This window comes from Ruditapes philippinarum, unplaced genomic scaffold (assembly GCF_026571515.1).
Source record: "Ruditapes philippinarum isolate M1 unplaced genomic scaffold, ASM2657151v2 ctg3430_1_1_1_1, whole genome shotgun sequence".
Classification (NCBI taxonomy): Eukaryota; Metazoa; Mollusca; class Bivalvia; order Venerida; family Veneridae; genus Ruditapes; species Ruditapes philippinarum.
This window is the reverse complement of record NW_026860251.1, coordinates 220,374-244,801: the sequence shown is the minus strand read 5'-3', so window position 1 is coordinate 244,801 and position 24,428 is coordinate 220,374. Positions and strand designations below refer to the sequence as shown.

General features: G+C 33.6%; 2 protein-coding genes across 3 annotated transcripts; both read left to right on the top strand.

Moving 5' to 3' along the window:
- The first annotated feature begins 448 nt into the window (after positions 1 to 448).
- On the top strand, positions 449 to 22,675 carry LOC132759398 (uncharacterized). Of its 2 annotated transcripts, XM_060751164.1 has the most exons (12): positions 449 to 2,097; positions 3,429 to 3,467; positions 5,239 to 5,332; positions 9,226 to 9,408; positions 11,573 to 11,646; positions 14,493 to 14,834; positions 15,706 to 15,843; positions 16,625 to 16,714; positions 17,691 to 17,762; positions 18,024 to 18,089; positions 20,091 to 20,156; positions 20,793 to 22,675. In XM_060751164.1, exons 1-7 carry the CDS (start codon positions 2,065 to 2,067, stop codon positions 15,790 to 15,792), a joined length of 852 nt encoding a protein of 283 aa, XP_060607147.1. In that variant the 5' UTR covers positions 449 to 2,064; the 3' UTR covers positions 15,793 to 15,843; positions 16,625 to 16,714; positions 17,691 to 17,762; positions 18,024 to 18,089; positions 20,091 to 20,156; positions 20,793 to 22,675. The 2 variants fall into 2 exon arrangements, with proteins under 2 accessions (XP_060607147.1, XP_060607148.1); XM_060751165.1 differs by lacking the exon at positions 14,493 to 14,834.
- LOC132759391 (uncharacterized) lies at positions 16,658 to 20,978 on the top strand. The gene is made up of 5 exons (XM_060751158.1): positions 16,658 to 16,714; positions 17,691 to 17,762; positions 18,024 to 18,089; positions 20,091 to 20,156; positions 20,793 to 20,978. The coding sequence occupies exons 1-5, from the start codon at positions 16,658 to 16,660 to the stop codon at positions 20,976 to 20,978; spliced, it is 447 nt and encodes a 148-aa protein (XP_060607141.1).
- Positions 22,676 to 24,428: the final 1,753 nt, after the last annotated feature.

Here is a 24,428-nt window from a genome sequence, read left to right as displayed (position 1 = left end):
ATGCTTTTGCTATCTTGTGAAACGATGATATTATTTTGTCATTTGAGCATGCTAATATGTGCAATTCACATCATGTATTGTCAAAGAATCATGCTGACTTGTGCAAATAACATATTAACTTGTCAAAATGTATAAATGACTTGTGCAAATGACATGTTAACATCTCAAAAAATAATGATGACTTGTGCAAACGACTTGTTGACTTGTCAAAGTATCGTATGGAAACGTATATGGTACACCCTGATGATGTCATTTCACGTGGAGATGTGTTCTTGTAGGACGAAATGATTACGCCAAGTTATCATAAAATATAAAGAATGATATGATAATTTGATCATGACGTTATAAAAGAACACGATTTGTCGTCGTAAAATAAAACGACATAACTACATAATTACGGAAGCTTCAAAGGGTCACCTGTTACGTATGGAAGCTTGAATTGACTATGGAAACGTATATGGTACACCCTGATGATGTCATTTCACGTGGAGATGTGTTCTTGTAGGACGAAATGATTACGCCAAGTTATCATAAAATATAAAGAATGATATGATAATTTGATCACGACGTTATAAAAGAACACGATTTGTCGTCGTAAAATAAAACGACATAACTACATAATAACGTATTTTGTAAAAACTGGTATGTTGACTATGTTCGTTGTTTACGGTATTATGACTTGCTATAGGTCGACATGCCGGATTTTACTGTCTTGTCATTTTCTGTTATAGACGACAAGTACAGATCATGACAACATATTCATGTTCTTAAAAACTGATATTATCACATTAACATTTAGTTCCTATGTCTACTTATTAAATTATGTTGACTTTTGTCTTTATAATGATTTTTCCCCAATTTCATCGCGACTTATGTATATAATTATGACACGTCGACATACATTATGACACTATTCGTTGTTGATGGCGGTTTTTCAACAATTTAAAATAGTTTGAAGTCGACATGAATATATTATGTAGGCATCTATATGTAATTTTAGACGACATTTGATATCAATTACGATTTCCGTCAATTTTTGACCTGCATCTCGTGTCATGGATTCCAACACTGGTAAGATTTCCAAACTTTTTTTTATTTTGGTTTCCTTTATATGCTTTGAACGGAGATCTCTGTCTTACAACACTAATAATAAAGTATTGATTAATTTCCATCTTTTGAGAGGCCAAATGTTAGAGTGAAGAAAAATTCGTCCTTATCTCACTTGTTTAAATTGTGCATGACTGGTCATGAATGAATGAAGTTGATTAATTTTAAGTCGCCACCGGGAGTCCCATTTGGGCGACTATACACTGGTAAGGAGTCAAATGGAGGAGCAGCGTATCGAACTACGACCATTGGTATATTGGCTATATGCATTTTCACGGCGCTTAAACATTTACTACCACGGTTTTAAAACATAAAGCAAATCAACTCTTTCTTTCTTGCAAAACAGGAAATGGGACAAAAGTAAATAGCTCTATATAAAAGTCAAGCCTGTTACTGGAGGTTACGTACCATGGAGGAAACATACCAGGGGGTATTTTTGGAGGTTTCGTACCACTTATATAGTTTAAAATATACGTACCATTGATATATGTTGTCATCTAATTTCTATGAATTATATATGTACATGTACAGAATAATAAACACAAATACATGTATATGACTTAACAATTGCAATAAAAAAGTAAATTTAGTAGTAGTGCTTTGATATGATTTTGTAATTAGTAATATTATATAACCAGTTACTTAAAAAGCAAAATCAAATCAAAGCAATAATAAATCTTAATGGCAATATCTAAGTATGATTATCACACAGTCAAACAAATAACATACAAATTACAAACTATAATATACTATAATTAATCATTATATTATAATTGTAATCTCATTATGAAACAATTTTGCATTTATCTCTTTACTTACTTTTTTCTAAACATGTGGTACATAACCCCCAAAAACGGTACATATGTGGTATGTTTCCTCCCCAAATTTCCCAACTGATTGTTTTTGTACGAGTACTCTCCCTTTTTAAAAAAAACATCATTTGCATTTTCAGATATCATGGACGCGGGAGACACCAACGCTTTAACTGAGGTGCGTATTTTGCAGTAAATCTAAACCCAAACATTTTCTAATTTATGTACGTAACCAAAGACCTTGTAAAGAAAGTTCACTTAATATGTCCTTGATGTTATTAAAATCTTTTCTAAACCAGGCAGGTATATATATATATAGAATTAGTAACGATTCGCCACACAAACGATTCGCCAAATAACGATTCGCCACAGAGTATTTGATCACAGACACTTGCGGTTATGTGCGTGGCTCCCCTTCTTGATCCGAACCAAAAATGGCCAAAAAGATCAAAGGAAAAGTCACATTAGTACCATTTTGTGAGTACGTCCGCCCGTCTGTCCGCCCGTCCGTTCCGTAGCATAACTTAAGTTCCATTTTGCCAACAATATTCAAACTTCATAGGATGATTGTCCATATTAGGTAGAAGACCCCTATTGATTTTTGGGTCACAATGCCAAAGGTCAAGGTCACTATAACCTTAAAATTGAAGTATAACTTAAGTTCCATTTGGCCCTCAGTGTTCAAACTTCATAGGATGATTGTCCATATTGGGTAGAAGACCCTTATTGATTTTAGGGTCACAAGGTCAAAGGTCAAGGTCACTATTACTTTGAAACTGAAAACAGTTTTTGGAGGATAACTTAAGGTCTACTTGACCCACAATATTCAAACTTCATAGGATGATTGTCCATATTAGGTAGAAGACCCCTATTGATTTTGGGGTCACAAGGTCAAAGATCAAGGTCACTCAAATACCTCAAAACTGAAAACAGTTTCCAGAGCATAAGTTAAGTTCCATTTGACCCACAATATTCAAACTTTATAGGAGGATTGTTATTTGAAGGAGGTAATATTCTATTTAATTTATGTAATGTCTTACAAATGCTTCATCCTTACTAAAAAAAGAAAAACACTTTCGGGCATATAATGCACTGCCTAGCGGTGCTCTTGTTACTGTCTTGTTAGAACTTCCGTCAGTCCTTCCACAAAATTTGATCTGGTGATAATGCAAAAAGGACAGAAAATATCTTTATGAAACTTGATATATGGATATATGCTGTCTTGAGATTATGCACGTCTTTTTCTTTTCTTCCTATGTTGAAAAATTTGGTTGCTGTGGCACCAGGCTTAGCAATATTTGTCATTACTCAAAAAGTAGTGAAAACATTTTTATGAAACTAAAGATATATGTTTCTTATCATCAACCTCATCATATGTGACAAGGTTTACAACTGTAGCACTACAATTTTCAGAATAACCTCCCTTGAACTTAGAATAATAAGAACTTTTCTGCACACAGAGGCTCATACAAAATGTTAAGACAGCTTTTTCTTTTTGTATATTTACAGGCATCACTGCCAAAAGAAGATAATCCTAACAGACTGAAGGTAAAACTCTAGCTCTAATTGTTTGCGAGTATTGACTTCCTAATTGTCATATTACAGAATGAAGCAATATTTTTATATTCAGGATTAGTTTTTGGGAAAAAACAGCATGTGGCCTATCACTAAATCAGAAATGCTCAGAATAAGATATTGTCATTTACTTTTTAGCTCCGCTATGCAAAAAGTATATGGATAGCTGTCCTACTCACCCCGGCCAAGTTTTGGTGCTGTAAAATATTTTTCACAATTAACTTTCTCATTTCTAAGGTATCAACTTCAAACTTCAAATATATGTTCCTTATCATCGACCACATCTTATATGACAAGGTTCACAACTCTAGCACAAATATTTTCAGATTTATCTCCCCTTCAACTTAGAATTTTTCTTTAAGAATATTATTTTTTACTGTTACTTCTTTATTTCTTAAGGGATCAACTTCATACTTCAAATATATGTTCCTTATCATCAACCACATCCTATGTGACAAGGTTCATAACTGTAGCACCAAAATTTTCAGATTTATCTCCCCTTGAACTTAAAATATTCCTTAAATGTGACTTCTATATTTTTAAAGGGATCAACTTCATACTTCAAATATATGCTCCTTATTAATTTATTTTAACTGTTTCTTCTTTATTTCCTAAGGGATCAACTTCATACTTTAAATATATGTTCTTTATCATTAACCACATCTTACGTGACGAAGTTCATAACACTAGCACCAATATTGCAAGAATTATAAGTCATAAGATTGACAAATCGGTGGAGTGTGGGGGCACCCGTGTGGGGGCACCCGTGTCCTATGGACACATTTCTAGTTTTTGCAGAATTATAAAGTTCAATACTAGAGAGATCTGAGAAAATTCAGGGATTTTTTTTTAATTTTATTTTTTGTATTTGGCTTTTTATAGTCTATAATAGGTTTTATTCCCATTTGAAAATAGTATATTATTTTCCCAATCCACAGGAAAAATTTCCAATTTAAAGTTACCAAATAAAAATATTAAATAAAAAATTCTAGAAACTTTTAAGCTTCTTCTCTGTTATGAGTGTTAATATTTAAAGATGCCATCCTAGACAGTGATTGTTTGCATTCATTTTCATTTAATCCCTGCAAAATTTCAGTCAAGCATTTCTCCTAATTTTTAACAGATTTCAAGGGTCCAAAATTGATTGGCTATCGACATGTTTAATGTCTTTGGCCATATTTACAATAAACATATATCGCATATATTAAACAAAACATCGCTAAAATTCCCAATTCCATTGGTATGCGTCATGTTCTCAAAATCCTGGAAAAAAAATCCTGAATTTTTTCCCAATCAGAAAATTGTTTACCTCAAGCAAATTTAAAAGCTTTTAAAAACTTATTAAGTGTTCGATCAAAAGTAACTGAAATGATTTAATTTATCACAGTTCATTTATATTATAACTTGCTTAAGATATTAAAGGGTGTTTAAGTAAAAACATTAAGATAGCCTCTAAAGGATATTGTATCATAGTTTGGGGACCTTTCTGTTGAAAATGTGTCACAGATAAATGGTATACATATACATGCACAGTGCTTTAACTGGAGTGCAAGACTATTAGTTACCCACACTGCAGAGCATGCCTATTAATTGGCTCATTTTTGCTGGGGTTTACTTATTGTGATGGCTGAGAAAGAGAAAGCGACAGAAATATCATATTCAGATGCTCGTTCATTGCTTACCTTTTCATGCGGTTTCATATTGTGAAAATTTTATTACTGATTCTTGACATTATTCTAATTAGGTGGAGGTAACAAGAGCCTTCAAGGTCACCAACAACTCTCGCACTAGAAAAGTGGGAATAATGGCATCCAATATGGGTGAACTGGAAATGAAATGTAAGTAACATTGAAATAGAAAACTATTAAATTAAAGTAAAACTGTTCTCCTATTTTTAGCTCAACTTTTTTTTTTCTTTAAAAATAGAGGTATTGTTACAGTCACCCGGCGTTGCAGTTCGGAAACTTGTACCTTGATCATAACTTTTTAAGTTAAGTTCTAGGGTTATTGTCTTCATACTTGGCCGCAACAACCCTTGGGACAAGACTAAAATTTGCTTCCATTCATAAATGACCCTGATCTTTAAGGTCAAATTTCTAATTTTTTGGGACTTTTTTTTGCTTTGAGTGGCTATAACTTTGTTATTTTTGAATGGATTGTCTTCAAACTTTAACATAATATTTTTTAGGATAGACCTTTAAGTTAATCACACAGACTTTGACCTTCACTCATAAATGACATTGACCTTGAAAGTCAAATCATTGAAATTTTCAAATTTTTTTGCTGTAACTGTTATAACTTTGTTATTTTTAAATGGATTGACTTCATATTATAACAGAACATTCTTTAGGATTAGGCCTTCATGAATATTAAACTCAAATTGAGCTTGGCTCATTAATAAGACCCTGACCTACCTTGAAGGTTGAATTATTGAATTTTCCCTGATTTTTACTATAATTGACTGTAAATTGGTAATTGAATTATCTTCATACTTTGACAAAATAAACTTTTGGACAAGACCTTCTTGAAGGTTGAACTGACCTTGACCTAAAAATGACCTTGACAATCAATGGCCAATTTCAAATTTTCATAATTTGGTAATTTATGTACGGATTTGATTTAAACTTTAACAAAACAATACTTGCTACCTAACAAAGATATTGAATAAGTTAGATGTGACCTTGACCTTTTATTGACCTTGACTGTAGTGTTAAGGTCAAATTAATAAAATTCCTCTTTAATGCCGCCGCAGCATCTGCGATGGCATATAGCAATTCACCTGTGTGTGTGTGAGCATGTGTGGATTATATAGAGAACTTAAAAATCCTCTTTTGAAAAACCACTAGTCCAATTTCAACCAAACTTGGCAGGATTGTTCCTTGGATAAAGGGCTTCCAAGGTTGTTCAAAGAATTTGATTCCATGCAGAAAAAGGAATAATAAAGATAATTTTAAAAAATCTTCTTGTAAAGACCCACACGGCCTAGAGTGTAGCGGACCTCTACCAAGATTGTTCAAATTAAAGCCCTTGGGTCAAAATTGGCCCCGCCCTGGAGGTCATTGACTTTGGTTATGTACATATAGTAAAAACTTGAAAAATCTTATTGTCTGAAGGTACAAGGCTTAGAGCTTTGATATTTGATATATTATATCATCAATAGGTCCTCTATCAAACTTGTTCAAATTATGCCCCTAGTGTCAAATTGGACGGGCTGGTTGGGGGGTCATAGGTTTTCCTTATATGTATAAAATTAGAAAATTAAAAATTTTCTTCTTGGAATTTACAAAAGCTAGAGGTAAGATATTTGTCATGAAACATTGTGTAGTGGACTTTGATAAAGATTGTTCAGATTATATATTATGTACAGTAAAAACTTAAAAAATCTTTTTGTGTGAAGGTCATGATTTTCAGAGATGTTTATGAAATGATTTAGGTCATGAACTCTAGCAAGATGGTTGTGAGGTTTGTAGAGATATTAAATGAAACAATTTGAGCACATAAGACCATTATGATTCACCCCATGTATTTAATAATGATTATATTTTTGTGTCGCCTTAAAAAAAGGCTTGTCTGGCTTATCTTAAGCTTGTCTGGAGCATAAGTCAGTCATTTTAAGTGGGATTGACTTCAAACTTGCTATGCATGCTTCTTATAATGACCCGAAGTGCAGTGCACAAGAACCGGTACTCTGCACTTCTTATTTTTTGAGTTATTGCCCTTTGTTAATTTCATACTTTATTTTTGTCCGGGCCATTTCTCTTAGAGTATAAAATCTATGGACTTGAAACTTCATAGGATGATAGATCTCATTAAGAAGAAGTGCAGTGCACAAGAACTGGTACTCTGCATTTCTTATTTTTTGAGTTATTGCCCTTTGTTAATTTTCATACTTATTTTTGTCTGGGCCATTTCTCCCAAAGTATAAAATCTATGGACTTGAAACTTCATAGGATGATAGATCTCATTAAGAAAAAGTGCAGTGCACAAGAACTGGTACTCTGCATTTCTATTTTTTTAGTTATTGCCCTTTGTTAATTTTCATACTTTATTTTTGTCCAGGCCATTTCTCATAAATTATAAAAGCTTTAGACTTGAAACTTAATAGAATGATAGATCTTATTGATAAGAAGTGCAGTGCACAGAAACTGCTGCTCTGCATTTCTTATTTTTTGAGTTATTGCCCTTTGATGATTTTCAAATTTCATTTTTGTCCTGGCCATTTCTCCTAAACTATATTGTTCACAAGGCGGCACATCCGACTCGCGGAGTTCTAGTTAGACATTGGTAATGCTTAATTGAAAAGAGGGTATTTAAGAAAAAGTTACTGTACCTGCATTTCAAAGATTAATACAGCTATGTTATACAGTTAATATTTTTTTGTCAATAAAAAAATCTTTTATTTTTGAATCAATTATTGCACTAAGGCCTTTGTACCTTAACAATAAACACATCTGCACATGTGTCTAATTATTTGACATGCTGAAATATGACCTTCACACCCAAATTCACTAGACACTATTGCATTATGGCAAAGTTCAATTGTATAGTAACAAAATAAATCTATTTCAATCTGTTATATTAATGCGGTGGCATAGCATTTTTCCACAAATGCATTCTTGTTTTTATCTATCACAAAGTGACATTGTGAGCTTTTGTGATTGCTTGTTTGGTGTCCGTCCATCTGTAATCCGTTAACTTTTACTTTAAAGGACATCTCCTGAGAAACCATGAAGTCAATTTCATCAAAACTTCACAGGAATGTTCCTTTGGTGGTCAACTCTAAAAATAATTCAAAGAGTTCAATTCCATGCAAAAAGACACATCTTAAAATGTTTTCTTTTACAAAAAAAAACCCCGAAGAGCTAGAGCTTAGATAATTGGCATGAAATATCTTCAAGTGAGTGTCTACCAAGTTTGTTTAAGTAAAAGCCCTTGGGTCAAAACGGGGGTCATTGATTTTCCATATATGTACACATCTTTTGGAACTGTTGTTTTCCCATAGGAATAGCAACCAGTAATGTTTTTACACATCACTATTAACTTTATGATATCAGTTTAAGATTTAGATTTTGTATCTGCTTTTGTTTATAGTTTACAATATTACTTGTTCCTCGTCATGGAGAGTCTCTATTATAATTCAGGTTTGTTTTGACATAGAATTTACATTAAAGTTTGTGTAGGCACCTCAAATATTTTCAAAGTACATTGACATATGGCTTTGAAACTTTGCACACTTGTTCACCATCATGCCCCTTTACACAGGAGGAAGGAACTCTATCAAGCATTTTGACAGAATTAAGCCCCTTTTTTTACTTAGAATTTATGTTTAAGTTTATGTACCACCTCAGATATTTTCATATTTCATTGATATCTTGCATTGAAACAAGTTGAAATTTTATACATTTCTTTGAGAGCATAATAGGACTCTCTCAAGGCCTATAACTGTAACATGGATTTGAGAAAAAAAAATGGCCATTTTGTGAACTTAGAAAATTTTACATTATCAAGGCTCTTTTACTCAAGCACTAAGAATAGTCGAGCATGCTGTCCTAATGACAGCTCTTGTTAAAAATTATGAAACGTTTCCAAATATTTTCAGAACACCCTTTGTATGCTCTAGATCTAGTATGGAAATTTCTGATTTCATTGCAATAAGTGAAGGTTACTTTGAGGTTTACTTTTTACAGTATGTAATAAACTTCATTAATAATGATATTTTTCATGAAAACAGGTCGTCAGAAATTAAACTTGCAAGGACAGTTGTCATTTGTACTGGCTGAAGATGGGACAGAGGTTGACTTTGATTATTTACAAATGATTCAGACAGATAGTATGTTGATGGTACTGCATGGAGAGGAACATTGGGAAGCTTGCAAGCCAGAAAGTGCTACTGTAAATGTGCCTGATGATAAAGGTATATTTTTATATTCTCGAAACAAAGTTTGCTGAGGGTTATAATACTTGAATCACGAAGTTTTTCAGGGAGTCGAGAGGTTGATTGGTCTGTCACGTTTTTCATCTTTATCTTGTGTCACAAACTTCTTCAGTTTTTAGCTCACCTGTCACAAAGTGACAGGGTGAGCTTTTGTGATCGCTTTTCGTCCGGCGTCCGTCCATCCGGCGTCCGGCCGTCCGTAAACTTTTACTTTAAATGACATCTCTTCATAAACCACTAAGCCAATTTCATCCAAACTTCACAGGAATGTTCCTTTGGTGGTCACCTTTAAAAATTGTTCAAAAGATTTAATTCCATGCAGAACTCGGGTTGCCATGGCAACCGAAAGAAAAAAACTTTAAATGTCTTCTTAACCGTAAGAGCTAGAGCTTAGATATTTGGCATGAAACATCTTCTAGTGAGTGTCTACCAAGTTTGTTCAAATAAAAGCCCTGGGGTCAAAATTGGCCCCGCCCAGGGGGTCATTGATTTTCCTTATATGTGTATAGCAAAAACTTAAAAATCTTCTTTGAAAAAACCCAAATAGCTAGACTTTAGATATTAAGCTTGAAACATCTTCTAGTAAGTGTCTACAAAGTTTGTTCAAATGAAAGCCCTGGGGTAAAAACTGGCCCCGCCCCAGGGGTGTCATTTATTAACTATATGTGTATAGTAAAAACTTAAAAAATCTGCTTTTAAGAAACCCAATGAGCTAGAGCTTAGATGTTTTAATAGCATGAAACATCTTCTTATGGGTGTCTACCAAGTTTGTTCAAAAATAAAAGCCCTTGGGTTAAAATTGGCCCTGCCGGGGGGGGGGGGGGGAGGGGGGAGGGCGATGAGGCTATATACAGGTGAGCAACTTCAGGGCCATCATGGCCCTCTTGTTACCTGATTCAATTGAAATTTGGTTGGACTGATCACTAAGTAGTCTAGCAGTGCAAGAGATATTTTGATAAAAAATGCATCACAAACTTAGCTTTGTTACTGCTCCTTGAACTTATACTTTTTAAGCGCCTGGGCGTATAGTAATTGACTCGTCCATTTGTTGTTCTGTCCACACTACCAAATAGGGATAGAGGGCTATCTAATTGTAAACAGAACAAAAAAGAACAATAGAGTTCATTCCATAATGATAGAGAAAGGGGCCAATGGCCATCTATTAAACAAAAGAAAAAACAATAGAAATGGCCCTTAAGTTACACTTCAGTCCGTATCAGGTAAACCTAAAGGGCAAATTAGATATTTCTTAAGTTCTACTTGTACCAATGTCTTCATGATTTACATACTTACTAATCACAACAAAGTACATGATCTGACCAAGTAACATAACTATGGCTTTCATTTTACCAAGTTATTACCCTTTTCAGCACCTAGAAAATGAATAATGGTTAACCCATTACTTCATGAGCATTTTGTGAAAAATGGCTGTTTTCATTGAAAAGTCTCCCGTTACAAGTTCAAATTGCTATAATACTATAAAAACTGCTTCAACACTAATCAAACTTGGCACAAATGTTGACTGGACCATTGCCCTTGCAACAACATGCTCAGGCTTAAATTTTCTGTTACCATGGCAACGAGGGGACATCTCAAAATTGCCAAAAATCACTATTTTGCGTTGTTTTTTTCCATCAAAATTGATTTCAAAGTGCTGCAACTTCTCAATGGATTGAGATAGAGTCAAATGCTTTTCAGCGTTGGTTACACGTTACCTTATGATCAATCTGGGGTCATTTACAGCCTCTCACAAGTCCAAAATTTTCTTGGCGATGAGGGGGACTCCGCCCCCCTTCAAACCCCCCCAAACAGAAGGGGGCACATCCCCCTTCTGGCAACCCCCTGATGTATCTTTTGGTTGGGGGGCCGCGCCGAAAAAAAGGTCACTTTTTTTAACAACATTTCTCAAACAAAAACAAGTGTTTGGGGCCTAAATAAGGCATTTTTTTCATCATTTGAGACAACAAAAAGGGGGGGGGTGAAAAAGGCGTTAAAAGGCGTGTATATGAAGTAATGGGTTAACCTGAACTGGCAAGTTGGATGTATCTTAAGTTCTATGTACATGTATATATTAATAGGTTCATTATACATTGACAGTTGTAGCAAAGTAAAGCACTTTATTTTTGTCACTTGTGTTTTCCAGAGGAAGAAGTAATGAAGATGGTAGAAAAACTAAGAGAGAGCAAAAATAAAAGAAGAAAAGTTGATGGCAAAGAGGTGAGTGTTCCCACTGCTTGAGAACAGGTTTTGGCATATAAATGTTAAACAGGATAAAGGACAACAGGTTATAAATTATTGTCGAAGGCGGGTATGCTTCTGGCCCTTGTTTGTTCATGTGTCTGTGGCATTTTGTATGGAGCATAACTATGTCTAGAACCATGGAATATTCAAAAAATTTAGCATATATTTCACCAACATAAGGGGATGAAACCATGTTCCTAGTTGTTATATCAAGGTTACAATTAATTAAAGTTATGATATATATGTCTGCTCTGTATAATCTATACTGATGGAAGATTTTTGACAATCGTTAATTTAATTGTTGAATTTGTATTTGTTAAAACATTATTTACTTATTTTACTATAAACGGTATGTATAACTAACTTTTTAGCTCACCTGTCACAAAGTGACAGGGTGAGCTTTTGTGATCGCTTTTCATCCGGCGTCCGGCCGTCCGTTGTCCGTAAACTTTTACTTTAAATGACATCTCCTCATAAACCACTAGGCCAATTTCATCCAAACTTCACAGGAATGTTCCTTTGGTGGTCACCTTTAAAAATTGTTCAAAGAATTTAATTCCATGCAGAACTCTGGTTGCCATGGCAACCGAAAGAAAAAACTTTAAATATCTTCTTTTAAAAAACCCTAAGAGCTAGAACTTAGATATTTGGCATGAAACATCTTTTAGTGAGTGTCTACCAAGTTTGTTCAAATAAAAGCCCTGGGGTCAAAATTGGCCCCGCCCCAGGGGGTCATTGATTTTCCCTATATGCATATAGTAAAAACTTAAAAAATCTTCTTTTAAAGAACTCAAAGAGCTAGAGCTAAGATATTTAGCATCAAACATGTTCTAATAGGTGTCTACCAAGTTTGTTCAAATAAAAGCCCTGGGGTTAAAATTGGCCCCGCCCTGGGGGTCATTGATTTTCCTTATATGTGTATAGCAAAAACTTAAAAAATCTTCTTTGAAAAAACCCAAATAGCTAGAGTTTAGATATTAAGCATGAAACATCTTCTAGTGTGTGTCTACAAAGTCTGTTCAAATAAAAGCCCTGGGGTCAAAATTGGCCCCGCCCCGGGGGTCATTGATTTTAACCATATGTGTATAGCAAAAACTTAAAAAATCTTCTTTGAAAAAACCCAAATAGCTAGAGTTTAGATATTAAGCATGAAACATCTTCTAGTAAGTGTCTACAAAGTTTGTTCAAATAAAAGCCCTGGGGTCAAAACTGGCCCCGCCCCAGGGGTGTCATTGTTTTTAACTATATGTGTATAGTAAAAACTTAAAAAAAACTTCTTTTAAAAAGCCCAATGAGCTAGAGCTTAGATGTTTAGCATGAAACATCTTCTTATGGGTGTGGGGGGGGGGGGGCTATATACAGGTGAGCGACCTCAGGGCCATCATGGCCCTCTTGTTGTTCTTGTAACTATGCAAATAAAAATAAGTAAATAAATATAAACAAAATTAAGAAACAAGATAATATTAAACATGGAGGGCTACATGTATTTTGGACTTGATGGGGTTTAAAATTAATAAACTTTGGCAATTGTCCAATAGCCCCCTTGCTACACAGCTTCTTAATTATACCCCATAACAAAAGGGGGGGGGGCTATAATGGATTCGCTTTGTCGCGTCCATCCGTCTCCATTATCGTGACTGCTCTATAAATCCTATACCATTTGAAGGATTTTTATGCCCCGCCATATAATGGCTTGGGCATATAGTGTTACCCTGTTCCGTCCTTCTGTCATTCAGTCATCATCAGTTTCCCTTCATTATCTTAGTAACGGTTGCTCACATTCAACTCAAATTTTGCATATGGATAAGTCATGAGAAAATACAAGTCAAGTTTGAATTTGGATCATGGTTCGATGATTTTTGGCAGAGTTATGCCCCTTTTACTATCAAAAATATATGAAATTTTCAGTTTGCATTCATTATCTCTCCAACGGTATTACACATTCAACTCAAACTTGACATATGGATATGTCATGAGAAAATACAGGTCAAGTTCGAATTTGGTCGACATGAAACATGAATATATTCCATAAGGCTATTTCGCGACACCAAAATTGAAAATGTGGTACTTTTTCTTTCTAATTGCCAACTTCTAGATTGGGAATATTTTTTGGGGAAAAAAACATAGTTTGGTTGGGGAATGGGGCCAATATTTCGAACCGTGGGATTGGGGAAAAAAGGCCTGAATTTGGTCATATTCAACTCAAATTTGACATATGGATATGTCAAAGGAATGTGCAAGTCAAGCTAGAATTTGGTCATGGTTCGGTTATTTTTGGCAGATTTATGTCCCTTTCACTTTGAAAATAGTATGAAATTTTCAGTTTCCGTTCATTCCGGTTGCTGTTTGCAAAAAACACTTTACATTTGACACTAACCTTTAAATGACACTAAAGAATTTTATAAACCTGTTGCTTGTTTTTAAAAAGAAAAATACTTTTAAGACCTATTCCTTAAGGTGAGCGATTTTGGGCCATTATGGCCCTTTTGTTTTACATGATTTTGACAAAACTTAGTTACTATGTTGTCTTGATTAAATCTTTTAGGATTTATACCTGGGGGTCAAAAACTAGGTCATGAGATCAATAAGATAGCACACCTGTTTGTTTTTGCAGGTGTCATAATGAGCGATATAGTGGCCATGGCCTCTTAAATTGTTCTTCACTCAAAAACATGTTTCTTTGATTTGAGATGCACATGTATTGGGTAGTTCTTATTTATTAATTTATAACAGTTTCAAGTGGGGTAAATTGACATGATTATACTTATCATGTTTTTATAAGTACTTTGCATGGTTGCAATTAGATCTTTGTATTGTTTCAGTCGAGGAAAGGGAAGGACCCGAGCCGTGATATGAATATCCAAGTGGGATGGCAGAATTTTTCGTACCGAGAAAAGCGCTACAAACTGGTTAAAGGAACAAGAGAAAGGCCGGATTCTGGCCCAACACAACTGAAACTTAAAATCAATGCCACATTCGAGCAGATCGAAAGTACCCTCAAGAACCATTTCTTCCCTGGCAAAAGAAGCCCGATTGGGCATGAAAAAAAGTTTTATTTCTCTGTTGGCACATTTAAAGGAGAAGAAATAATTAAATCGCTAACTCTGGGAGAGTTTGTTAATTCAAAAGAAACAAAGACAAGGATATACCTTCTGTCAAAACCGGTACGCTTTACTTTTCTCGTTGTGTGAACACTTTTATTAGCTCACTTGTTCTTAAAATGGGTCATGTCCACAAAGGTCAAGGTCACAGTGACCTTGAAATGAGCCCAAAATGGCTATTTTGTGCTTGTTAAACTCTCTCACTTTTGTTTTTGTCCCCCACCTTTTCGAAGAAAAAAGGGGGATATAGAAATAGGCTCCGTCCGTCTGTCCGCACTATAAACAGTTTAAATTTTCATGCATTATTGCACTCCCTGGTTTATCTTTACTTGTGTGTTTTTACAATTATAACCCTGAGAAAAAATGGAAAAAAAACAACATATTGATTTGTTTCATCTACAATCAAGTAAATCCCTATAACTATAATGATATGTGTATTACGATTTTTGCAAGAATGAACAATTTGTTTTGTTTTGTAATTTCAATAGTTCTTGTTAATAGTTCTTGTTAATACATGCATTTGACATTTCCCTGAAAAAACTAAATCTGGACTCAAAAGACTATGACTCTAGATTTCCCTAAAGGTGTTTACAAATTATGGGATTGTCTCATCATTTGAGTTCAGCTTCATTTTAGACTCAAATTTAGACATAAATTTCATATACTTTTACAGGTCCAAAATATTGAATTCTGTCCCCAGAATAGCTCAGATATCATGATTTTACATCTATTTTTTTTCAAATTTTCCCTTTGGTGCTCAAATCAAGTGGCCTCCTCAAATTCTGAAATAGCCTTCTGCACCAATTCCAACTGAAAACCCTGCAAATAGGTAACATAAGGCAGGGGTTATTGTTTGTTCATTTATAATGGCTATTGTATTGACAAATGCGTTTGTGTTCAAGTTACTTTTCATAAAATCTTATGTATCTTTTAGAAATTTACTGGCATGACATGCATAACTGATAGCAGCTCGGATTCGGACTTTGAACTGCCGATAATACCTTTTCCAAGAAACAATTGACAAAGCACACTTACAGAAGGCAGGGACGTGAGAAGTACAGATAACAATGATGTGAGATTTCCTCAAAAAAATTTCCTTGTACCTTTGTCAGTTCCTTAAATCCATTATCACTTGATTTTAGCTTGACACAATTTAGCTTGACTATGTACATGTATGATAATTGATATCAGTAAAAGAATTTGCATGAAAATGAGAGCAAGCAATTTGTAAACCATGCAAACATAAAATGGTATTTGGAATATCCAATACGTTGTCATAACTTTCTTAGAAATAAGCTATTTTTGTTAATTAGCCACTTCATCCAACGTCAAGGTGTTGTAAATTTCTTTTGTGCCTTTCCAAGGCTCGGAATTTGACATAGGTACATACAGGGTTAAAACCTTTCAGAAAAGTTAACCAGCCATTAAGTTGCATCCTTTATAGAATTAAGGGGTGCCTTAAAATGCTGTTTTTTTTTGCAGATAGATTTCAAACAAATGCATTGTGTAACAGTTAGTGTCTAGGGTCAATATCAGCAATGCTCACTGATGCTAAAAAAAATTTATACTCTTTAATGTTTGCTTATGAAAACTATTTAATAATTGATTGATGGATTTCATCTTTGGTTTTAACATACAAGATTGGCTTATAACGACTTAATACCACCATTTTGGCTTAGCAGGCTTTTGTTAGAGAACCAGTTTTGGGTATTGTGATCCCTTCCTGGATGTGATTTATTTTCAAAGTTTAAATGTAACATGTCCTGGAAACAAAAATATTGAGGTATTGTGTTTGGATCATTTTAAATTTTCCAAAGTGACGACTTTAAATTACTTTTTGCTATTTCATTCAGGGCTTGAATGTTATTCAGCTGACAGACATTGACATGCCAGGATCCTCATCAGATATTAATTTTGACATACAGGACATCTCATCATCTCAGGTAAGCAGTGTTATACGGTTATACCAGTTTGGTCACCTATGTCCAAGTGCTTAGAATAATTTCGAATTAGGGTCACCTTGGGTAAAAATCTGCTGGTAAGTAACAGGGACAAATCATAGAAAAATCTTGTAGGCCATAGTGTTGATGCAGAATTTATGAAAAATAATCACATGTAATGTTCAATTGGAAAGTATCGAGGCAACTCCATATCTAACGTCTTGATAATTTGTCTGAGACAAATGAGACAGGGTCCTCTTGTTTTGCTCACCTGAGCATGTTTTGCTTGTTTAAAAGTACATGTATTGGGATAGCCAGCTGTTTTCATTCTAACTTGCATGCCTCTGTTTGTCAATTGTCAAATAGTTCTTCAAACTGTGGAATTTGACCTGACATTACAATAATGATCCTTGGTTGACAACCTATTAACACAAATAACAACTTACTGGGAAACCTGGGAAATCATTTATTTTCGTGAGCCTAAATTTCACACAAACACGCTTAAATACCATTTCATGCGGTTTAAAGTTTAAGCAAATGCTGTGAAAGCAATAAAATTATTCTCCAATATTTCTACCAAAATCTTCAAAACTGTCTGCCCTTTTGATATTTATTCTTATTTCTAGAAAAGGTTAAAAACTAGGGTCTATTAAACAAATCCTAACATCCTTTCAAATTTTGGACAACGAAACAATATGGTTTTTATACCATGTCCCTACCTTAAACATCTTCATACTAGTTACAAAAACAAGGTGTACACAAGTGGTAATATTCATTAATTATAGTATTATATTCAATTAAAACGTCAAACATGTATGAAAACGTATGTATGCTTGTAAATACGGTGTGTCTGAATATTTGCACACACATCGTAGTGCAAAAAGCGTGAAAATTAAAGTAAGTGATTCCGCAGTATTTGAATTGGAGATAAGCCACCATCAGCTTGTGAATAGCAACATGTTTTTTTTTGTATTTAAAGGAAGTCAAACAAGAAGTTCAGGCATCACAACCAAGTCACAACCAAGTTCAATATGTTGCTGAAACACCTTCTGTAAGTAATTTCCTTCTCCTATGACAGTATGCTAAACTAAAGCAGAAATTAAAACACCAATAATTTAGAAAAGTCTTATCATTTGTTCCAGTCAAATCTAGAGGCATTTATTTTAAGTACAAATAAGTAACATGCATGAAAATGATCACATTAACTTATTCTGGGATAACCTGCCATCTCAAAGAGATTGTAAATTATGACATCAGTAATTATCTAGTTAATTACGAAAAATTGAACATTTTTGTCCTGATGTCTTTGTAGTTGATCCAAGTCACACAGGAAGTGCAGGCACCAAGTCCAATCCAATATGTTGATGAAACACCTTCTGTAAGTAATTAAGTAGAATTTATTCATACTTAATTATGTACTGATGCTACAATAATGGAGAGGTTATTGATTAAAAAGGCTGCTTTGTTCAACCTTCAACCTAAAAAAGACCATCACATCATCAGCGTAATGTATTCAACTTCATATGTCAATTGACATTATTGCAAAAATGTTTGACATGATGTGGATTTATATCAACATGCAGAAATTTAAATGGCAAGATGTCTTTTGGTATAATTGGTTTGACAAGCATATATTCTTGAAAATTGAATTTAGTAATATCATTTTAAAAATTTGCAGAAAGCTCATTTTCTCCTGGAAAGATGGCTCGCAGTTCTTTTATTCATGTACTGTGTTTGCTCTAATTTTAGCCCTCATTAATCCTTAATACACCTAGGTAACTAAACAGTGTAAGGGATAGACTGATAGGTGCTACCACAACAGCAGGGTTAGTCATCATCCAGGGCCCCTGAACTTCTTGCCATTTCAACTGTTTTTGCTTATCTGTATGAAAACAAAACAAGCAGTCTGTATTTATAATAATGGTTCTTATGCTAAATGATTGATGTAATGGCAGGCCTCGACATAAGCGGTGGTCCGTTGGTCCGAGACCACCTGATTTTGTCAAGGACCACCTAATTTTAAAAGCCACTGGTCCGTCGGACCACTTGAATTTTCTGGTTGGTGCAAGGCTCATTTGTTGGTCAAAAACATGTCATATACATTTTGTTTAAAATCATTTGTTCGATGTACATGTATATGGTTCATAAAAAATACAAAATACATTAATCTCTGATAAGTTGAAGAAGTTCTTAAGTCATCAATAACTTTCATTTTCAGACGCATATATTTTGTTTATGCAAGTTAAACGAGTGAAGAATTTGTGATATTAATTTTGGTACAAAGTTCATTCAAATGATGCTAGTAATTATGCATCGTCGGATACCCACAGAACCATTTATATTCATGTTCTGTTACATTTTAATCAACCGTGGGTAATGGGGATGGTAATTAGTATATGGTGTATCGGATAAACTTAAAATTTCATACACTTAACTTGAATAATGGCAGGAAACGAAAGGAACTGTTAAAAAATACATCTTGTAATTCTGTGCTTCTTTTCTTTATTTTATTTTAACTGTTTAACGATAAGAGATCCATTTCATCCAGAGTTAAAATTACTTGAAAAGGTTAAGTATTCAATGTCAAAAGTAAATATCAACTTCTGTATTCATAATAAATCAGTGAGAAAAATAAGAACTATAGTTATATATAACATTGTTATTATATTTTATCCTTTAGATATTTCCTTGTTTTCAAAGAAAAGAATAAGATAATTTATTAGTTTTATTAAAAATGTTTATCTATAAAAGATACATGCAATTATCATGATTATTAAGACGTACCCCGTATCAGCAATGTATATTTGAATAACAGTCAGAAAATAACAGACACAAATGGTTTCACTATTCCCTTGAATTGAGGCAGAAGTCATTTCAATATTAAAGTTAACATAAATAAGAGTCCTGTTGTTTATTTTTTATGAGATAAAGAAACAAACAAATAACTTCACGATAGAATACCTACTAACTTGCTCTACTTAATTTCTGATTAGATAAAAATATATATCTAAAATATCTGTTTTATTGAAGGTTAATAATACATTTTTGTCATCAATTTACGCATATATTTTTCTAAATTTGCAGTAAAATGATATGATAATAAAAATTGACCACCTGACAGCTGGAAGGACCACCTTAATTTCAAATCAAGTGGTTCGGCTTACCACCTGCTAAAAAAGTTAGTGTCGAGGCCTGAATGGTGAAAACATTTCAGTCAAAATTCATTTTGAACTGTTTAAAGATACATGTATAACACTGTCATGATGGAAAATACACATGCTTATATTATATTTCCAGAAGATAACTCAAAGGATATCTGAAGTGTCTTATGACAGATTCTAATTATAGCATATATAAAAAAATGTCATTTTGTTTACAGCGCCAGTTGCAGGTTGGTTCTCAGTCTGATGTGCTGTCTACATTTGAACAAGCAGGAACCCCTACTGTAAGTATATTTTATGGAAGCTCAACTTCCTGGAGGAATAAAGTGGTCCGAGGAGATAGAAGTATAATTGTTCTTATCCATATGGTGGCGTCCAGTTTTGGGGTCACTTAACTCTATTTCAAAACCATAAATACAAAATCCTACTGCACTGGACATCTTTGGTTCAACTTTCACATAATGGTAAACCATGACATGAAGATGTGTATAAATACGGAGACAAATCTAAAATCAAATTTTCAGAAAGGGGAGATAATTGAACTTAGAAATTTTGTGTATAAAATGTTTGTGAATGTATTTTTACTTCTACTAGACTTTTTGATAAAACTAAACACAGTTGTACAGTTTGATATTGCATACAACTCTCTTTAGATTAAAGAAAAAGAAAATTTGTCATAGTTTTAACAAGAATCAAATGATGACACTTCAAAGCAGACCACATATTTGCAAGGTCAAATATTTAGACCTCTCGATGTGTTTGTTCAAGTTCAGTTCAAAACCAGTGTCAGTGCCACAATCTCAGTTAATACAAAGCTTTAATTTACAGTCTGCTTTGTATGGAAAGAGATATACTGGGTTTGGTTTAGTTTCAGTAGAGTTGCAATAATTGTTATGTATATTTTATTTCATTTGTTTCAGGTGGCCTTAAGATCCCGACTTTGCATCGTCTGCTTCGATCGAGAACCAACATCATACTATTTTCCCTGTGGACACACCTCTTGTCTCCCATGTGCTTTACACTTGTTTGAAAATACCACTGCAAAGAAGTGCCCAACATGCCGGCAGACAATAAACTCCATAAGAAACATCTACAATGACATTTAAAGAATTACTATGTGCCATTGACAGTTGTCTAAAATTGTTATATTCTTTTTATATTTTTACTTCCACCTGAGCACAAAATACTGACAGGGTGAGCTATATTGTGGGCCTGTGTCTGTCGTCTTTCCTGCATATGTGCATTAGTCAACCATCAACAATTTCTTCATTTGATTACATATTGTCACGTCCAATTTGGTATCAGATGGTATTAGTTACAATTTGTAACAGCACTTGTAATTTCAAGAAGCATCCTCATGATTAGTTTAGTTATTTTAGAAATACAAAAAATGTGCTATTTTTCTTAGTTTTTAATTTTTACTAAACAAATGATTTTATTGTTAGCTTTTAAAGATTTAAAGTTACTGAATATTGTGTTCTTTTATAATTCAATCATGCTCAACCACCTGCACAAGGCATGTGCAATGTTTTTTATGTTTCAGATTTTATAGTTATTCTGTAGTAGTGCTATGTCTTATTAATTGTTTGCTTTGTAATAGTTAAAATGACTATTGTGTAGTTATTGTGTCACAAGAAACAGTTGTTAAAATATTGTATTATTTGGATGTTTATCGTTGCATCAGACTTGATTCTTCCAGTCAGCAAAATTACAGACTTCGAAACATCTTTATCATTTAATATACATCTTTAAAACTCTAAATTGTAAGGTGTTACTAACGCTTTATGGTCAAAATTAGTCTAATTTTAACTTTTTTCGATTTTTACTGCTTTTTTCTTGATACTTGATTATGAATTCAGCTCTGAATGTCATAAAATTTAAGAAAATTCTTAGAAAAGGGAATATAAAAATTTATTTACGCAAATCTAGGTCATAGGTTTTTCTTATATGTATATAATAAACCCTTAATAAAAATAAAATAAATACTTCTTCTCTGAATTGGCAAAGGTTACAGGTTATAGATATTTGGCATGACCTCTACCAAGATTGTTCAAATAATGGCCCTTGGGTCAAAATTAAAAGTAAATGATATATTTGGTATATGATATCCATAGGTCCTCTACCAAAGTTTTACAAATGTATATTTATTTATCTTTTAAAATGGGCTTTCTTTTTTAAATTATAGATAATTAATTTCAATCTTTTTGCTATCAAACGACTGTGGTATTAGACAAAACTAGTGTCAATGGATCAATCAACATTGTTAAAATTTTGGCACTCATTTAATGTTAGTCCTCTACTTGAGAGTCCTCAATTCCCAGAAAAATATTTAAAACATTTATTAAAACACAAGGAAGTGCATTTATCTAGTCATCAGGTGAGTGCTTTGGGAGGGACCTATGGCCCCCATTGTTCATACTTAATTTTGGCTCAAAGCATATGACCTGTATGATGAAAGAACACGTTGAAACTTTATAGGAAGATGTAACACTAATTTAGAGGTACAGTTTAGTTGAAGTTTTACTCAATATTTGTGTTTTTTGCTATGTAAATAGTCTATCTTTGACATAACTGTCAAATTTAGCCACCAGCACAAAACATGTGCTTTTGCTTTAGTTTGTGGCTTTCAGAAGTTGAAATTTATTTGTACTGTTAAGGAGACAGCTGTCTATAATTTAAACGGATTACACCACTTGTTTTTATTGTACCTAGGAAAGGTTTACATGACATTGTTTTTTTTATTTTTCCTCTTCTGTTTTCCTTATTTTACCTTGTGATGTATAAATAAAACCAGATTACCTGATTTCAGATTTTGACTTTTATCTTTATTATATAGTAATAAGTAAAGCTATCCTACTAAGCTTGACATTATATTGGCATTAGGCATCGGTGACATTCTAATGTGGTATGCCGTGCATTATCAACATCATGATAGTCGTTAGACACATTCAGTAGGTATTAGGTTGATTCAAACCAACTTGAGCTAAAACGAACACAAAATTAGGAATACTTGAGTGTAACCATTAGTGATAATTTTGAATTTGGAAAACACACATTGACAATTTCTCTTCGTTATCTATGAATACTCTAATTTACGAAAAGAAATCTAGAGGCAAAATTAGAATCATAACAAAACCTATGTACGGACTTGGAATACTGTAACACTGTTTGGCATCTGTGCCTAATAAAAACCATTCATCTATAAAAAAAAGAAATCATTGATAACTTTTACTATAGTAAAGTATAGCATATCTGAGTTATGGCTTTTTGTTGGTTTTTGATTATTTTTTTACCAACTGTTTTTCACATAACTAATTAACCAGTCAAGATAGCAACTTTAAACTTATAATATTTTTTCTGATCTGTAAATAGTTAAAACTTAAAAAATTATCTTGAAATTGACAAAGGCTTGAGATTAGATATTTTATCATTTTATGTTCAAATTATAGCCCTGGGGTCAAAATTGGCCCTACCCTGGTGTCATTGATTTTCACTATGTTCATAAAGTAAAAAATTAAAAAATCTTATAGTCTGAAGTTTTTTATTCGTTATTACGAAATATTTATTCGTTTTTACGAAATATTATTTCGTTTGAAATTACAAAATCATAAAAGCGTAATTTGCTTTGTGCAAACGTAACATGATTGTTTTTTTGTTTTTGTTTTTTTTCGTAAATAATAAACTAAAGTCTTCAAATGCAAGGCTTTAATATCAATGTTTTCAGACAATTTAAGGTCCAAGAATGACCATAATCATTAATACACTGAAGTGAAACAAAGGACGACCTTATACAGTTTCCAACTTCCAGGCAATGGCATTTAGCACTTACTGTTCAAGGCGAAAACGTTAAATATATTGGATTTTCCAAAGTCAAGTGTCAAGTTATTAATATTCATCTAGTTTTTCGGTCAAGGCTTGAAACAGAGAAGTGGCACTTTGAACTGTTTTTGGAGCAGGCAGCTCTTGTCTCGGGATTTCACACACATATTCCAGAATCAGGATAAATTCATCTGAACATCCAAACTGAGGTTTCCTTACAGTATATATCTCTTGCAAACAATTAATTGTTTGCATATCACAAGGGAGAGGATATGAATAATCTCGCGTTTCATATGCTTCTGGCTGGTAGTACATCACAGTCGGTATACCACTTGGTACCTCCGTGTGCCTTTGCTGTCGAATTCGATGCAAGTTCCATACTCGCGTAAAGCTGTCTAAGTCACGTTGAATTAATGGTAAGAAGCAATATCTTAAACACTCTAAATGCACAGGATCATCGGTCCTTAGCAAACCACGTTCGACCATATCTTTGAAATAGTTCCTCCAAGACACTGTAAAACCATGTCTTAAATTGACCCAGAAACGTTCGATCCTTTGGTTAGCTGTTGACCTTCCAGTGATAAAACTGTTTATTCCAGACATGTTATCTCCATCGTCATACCTTAATGCTGTCTGTAAATCACGTACAGTCACGTTTTCAGTCCCTGCATCAGAACGTATAAGACGCGGAACGCGACCTGTACGTTTAAGGAAATTGACAAAGAAGCCAGCGATTA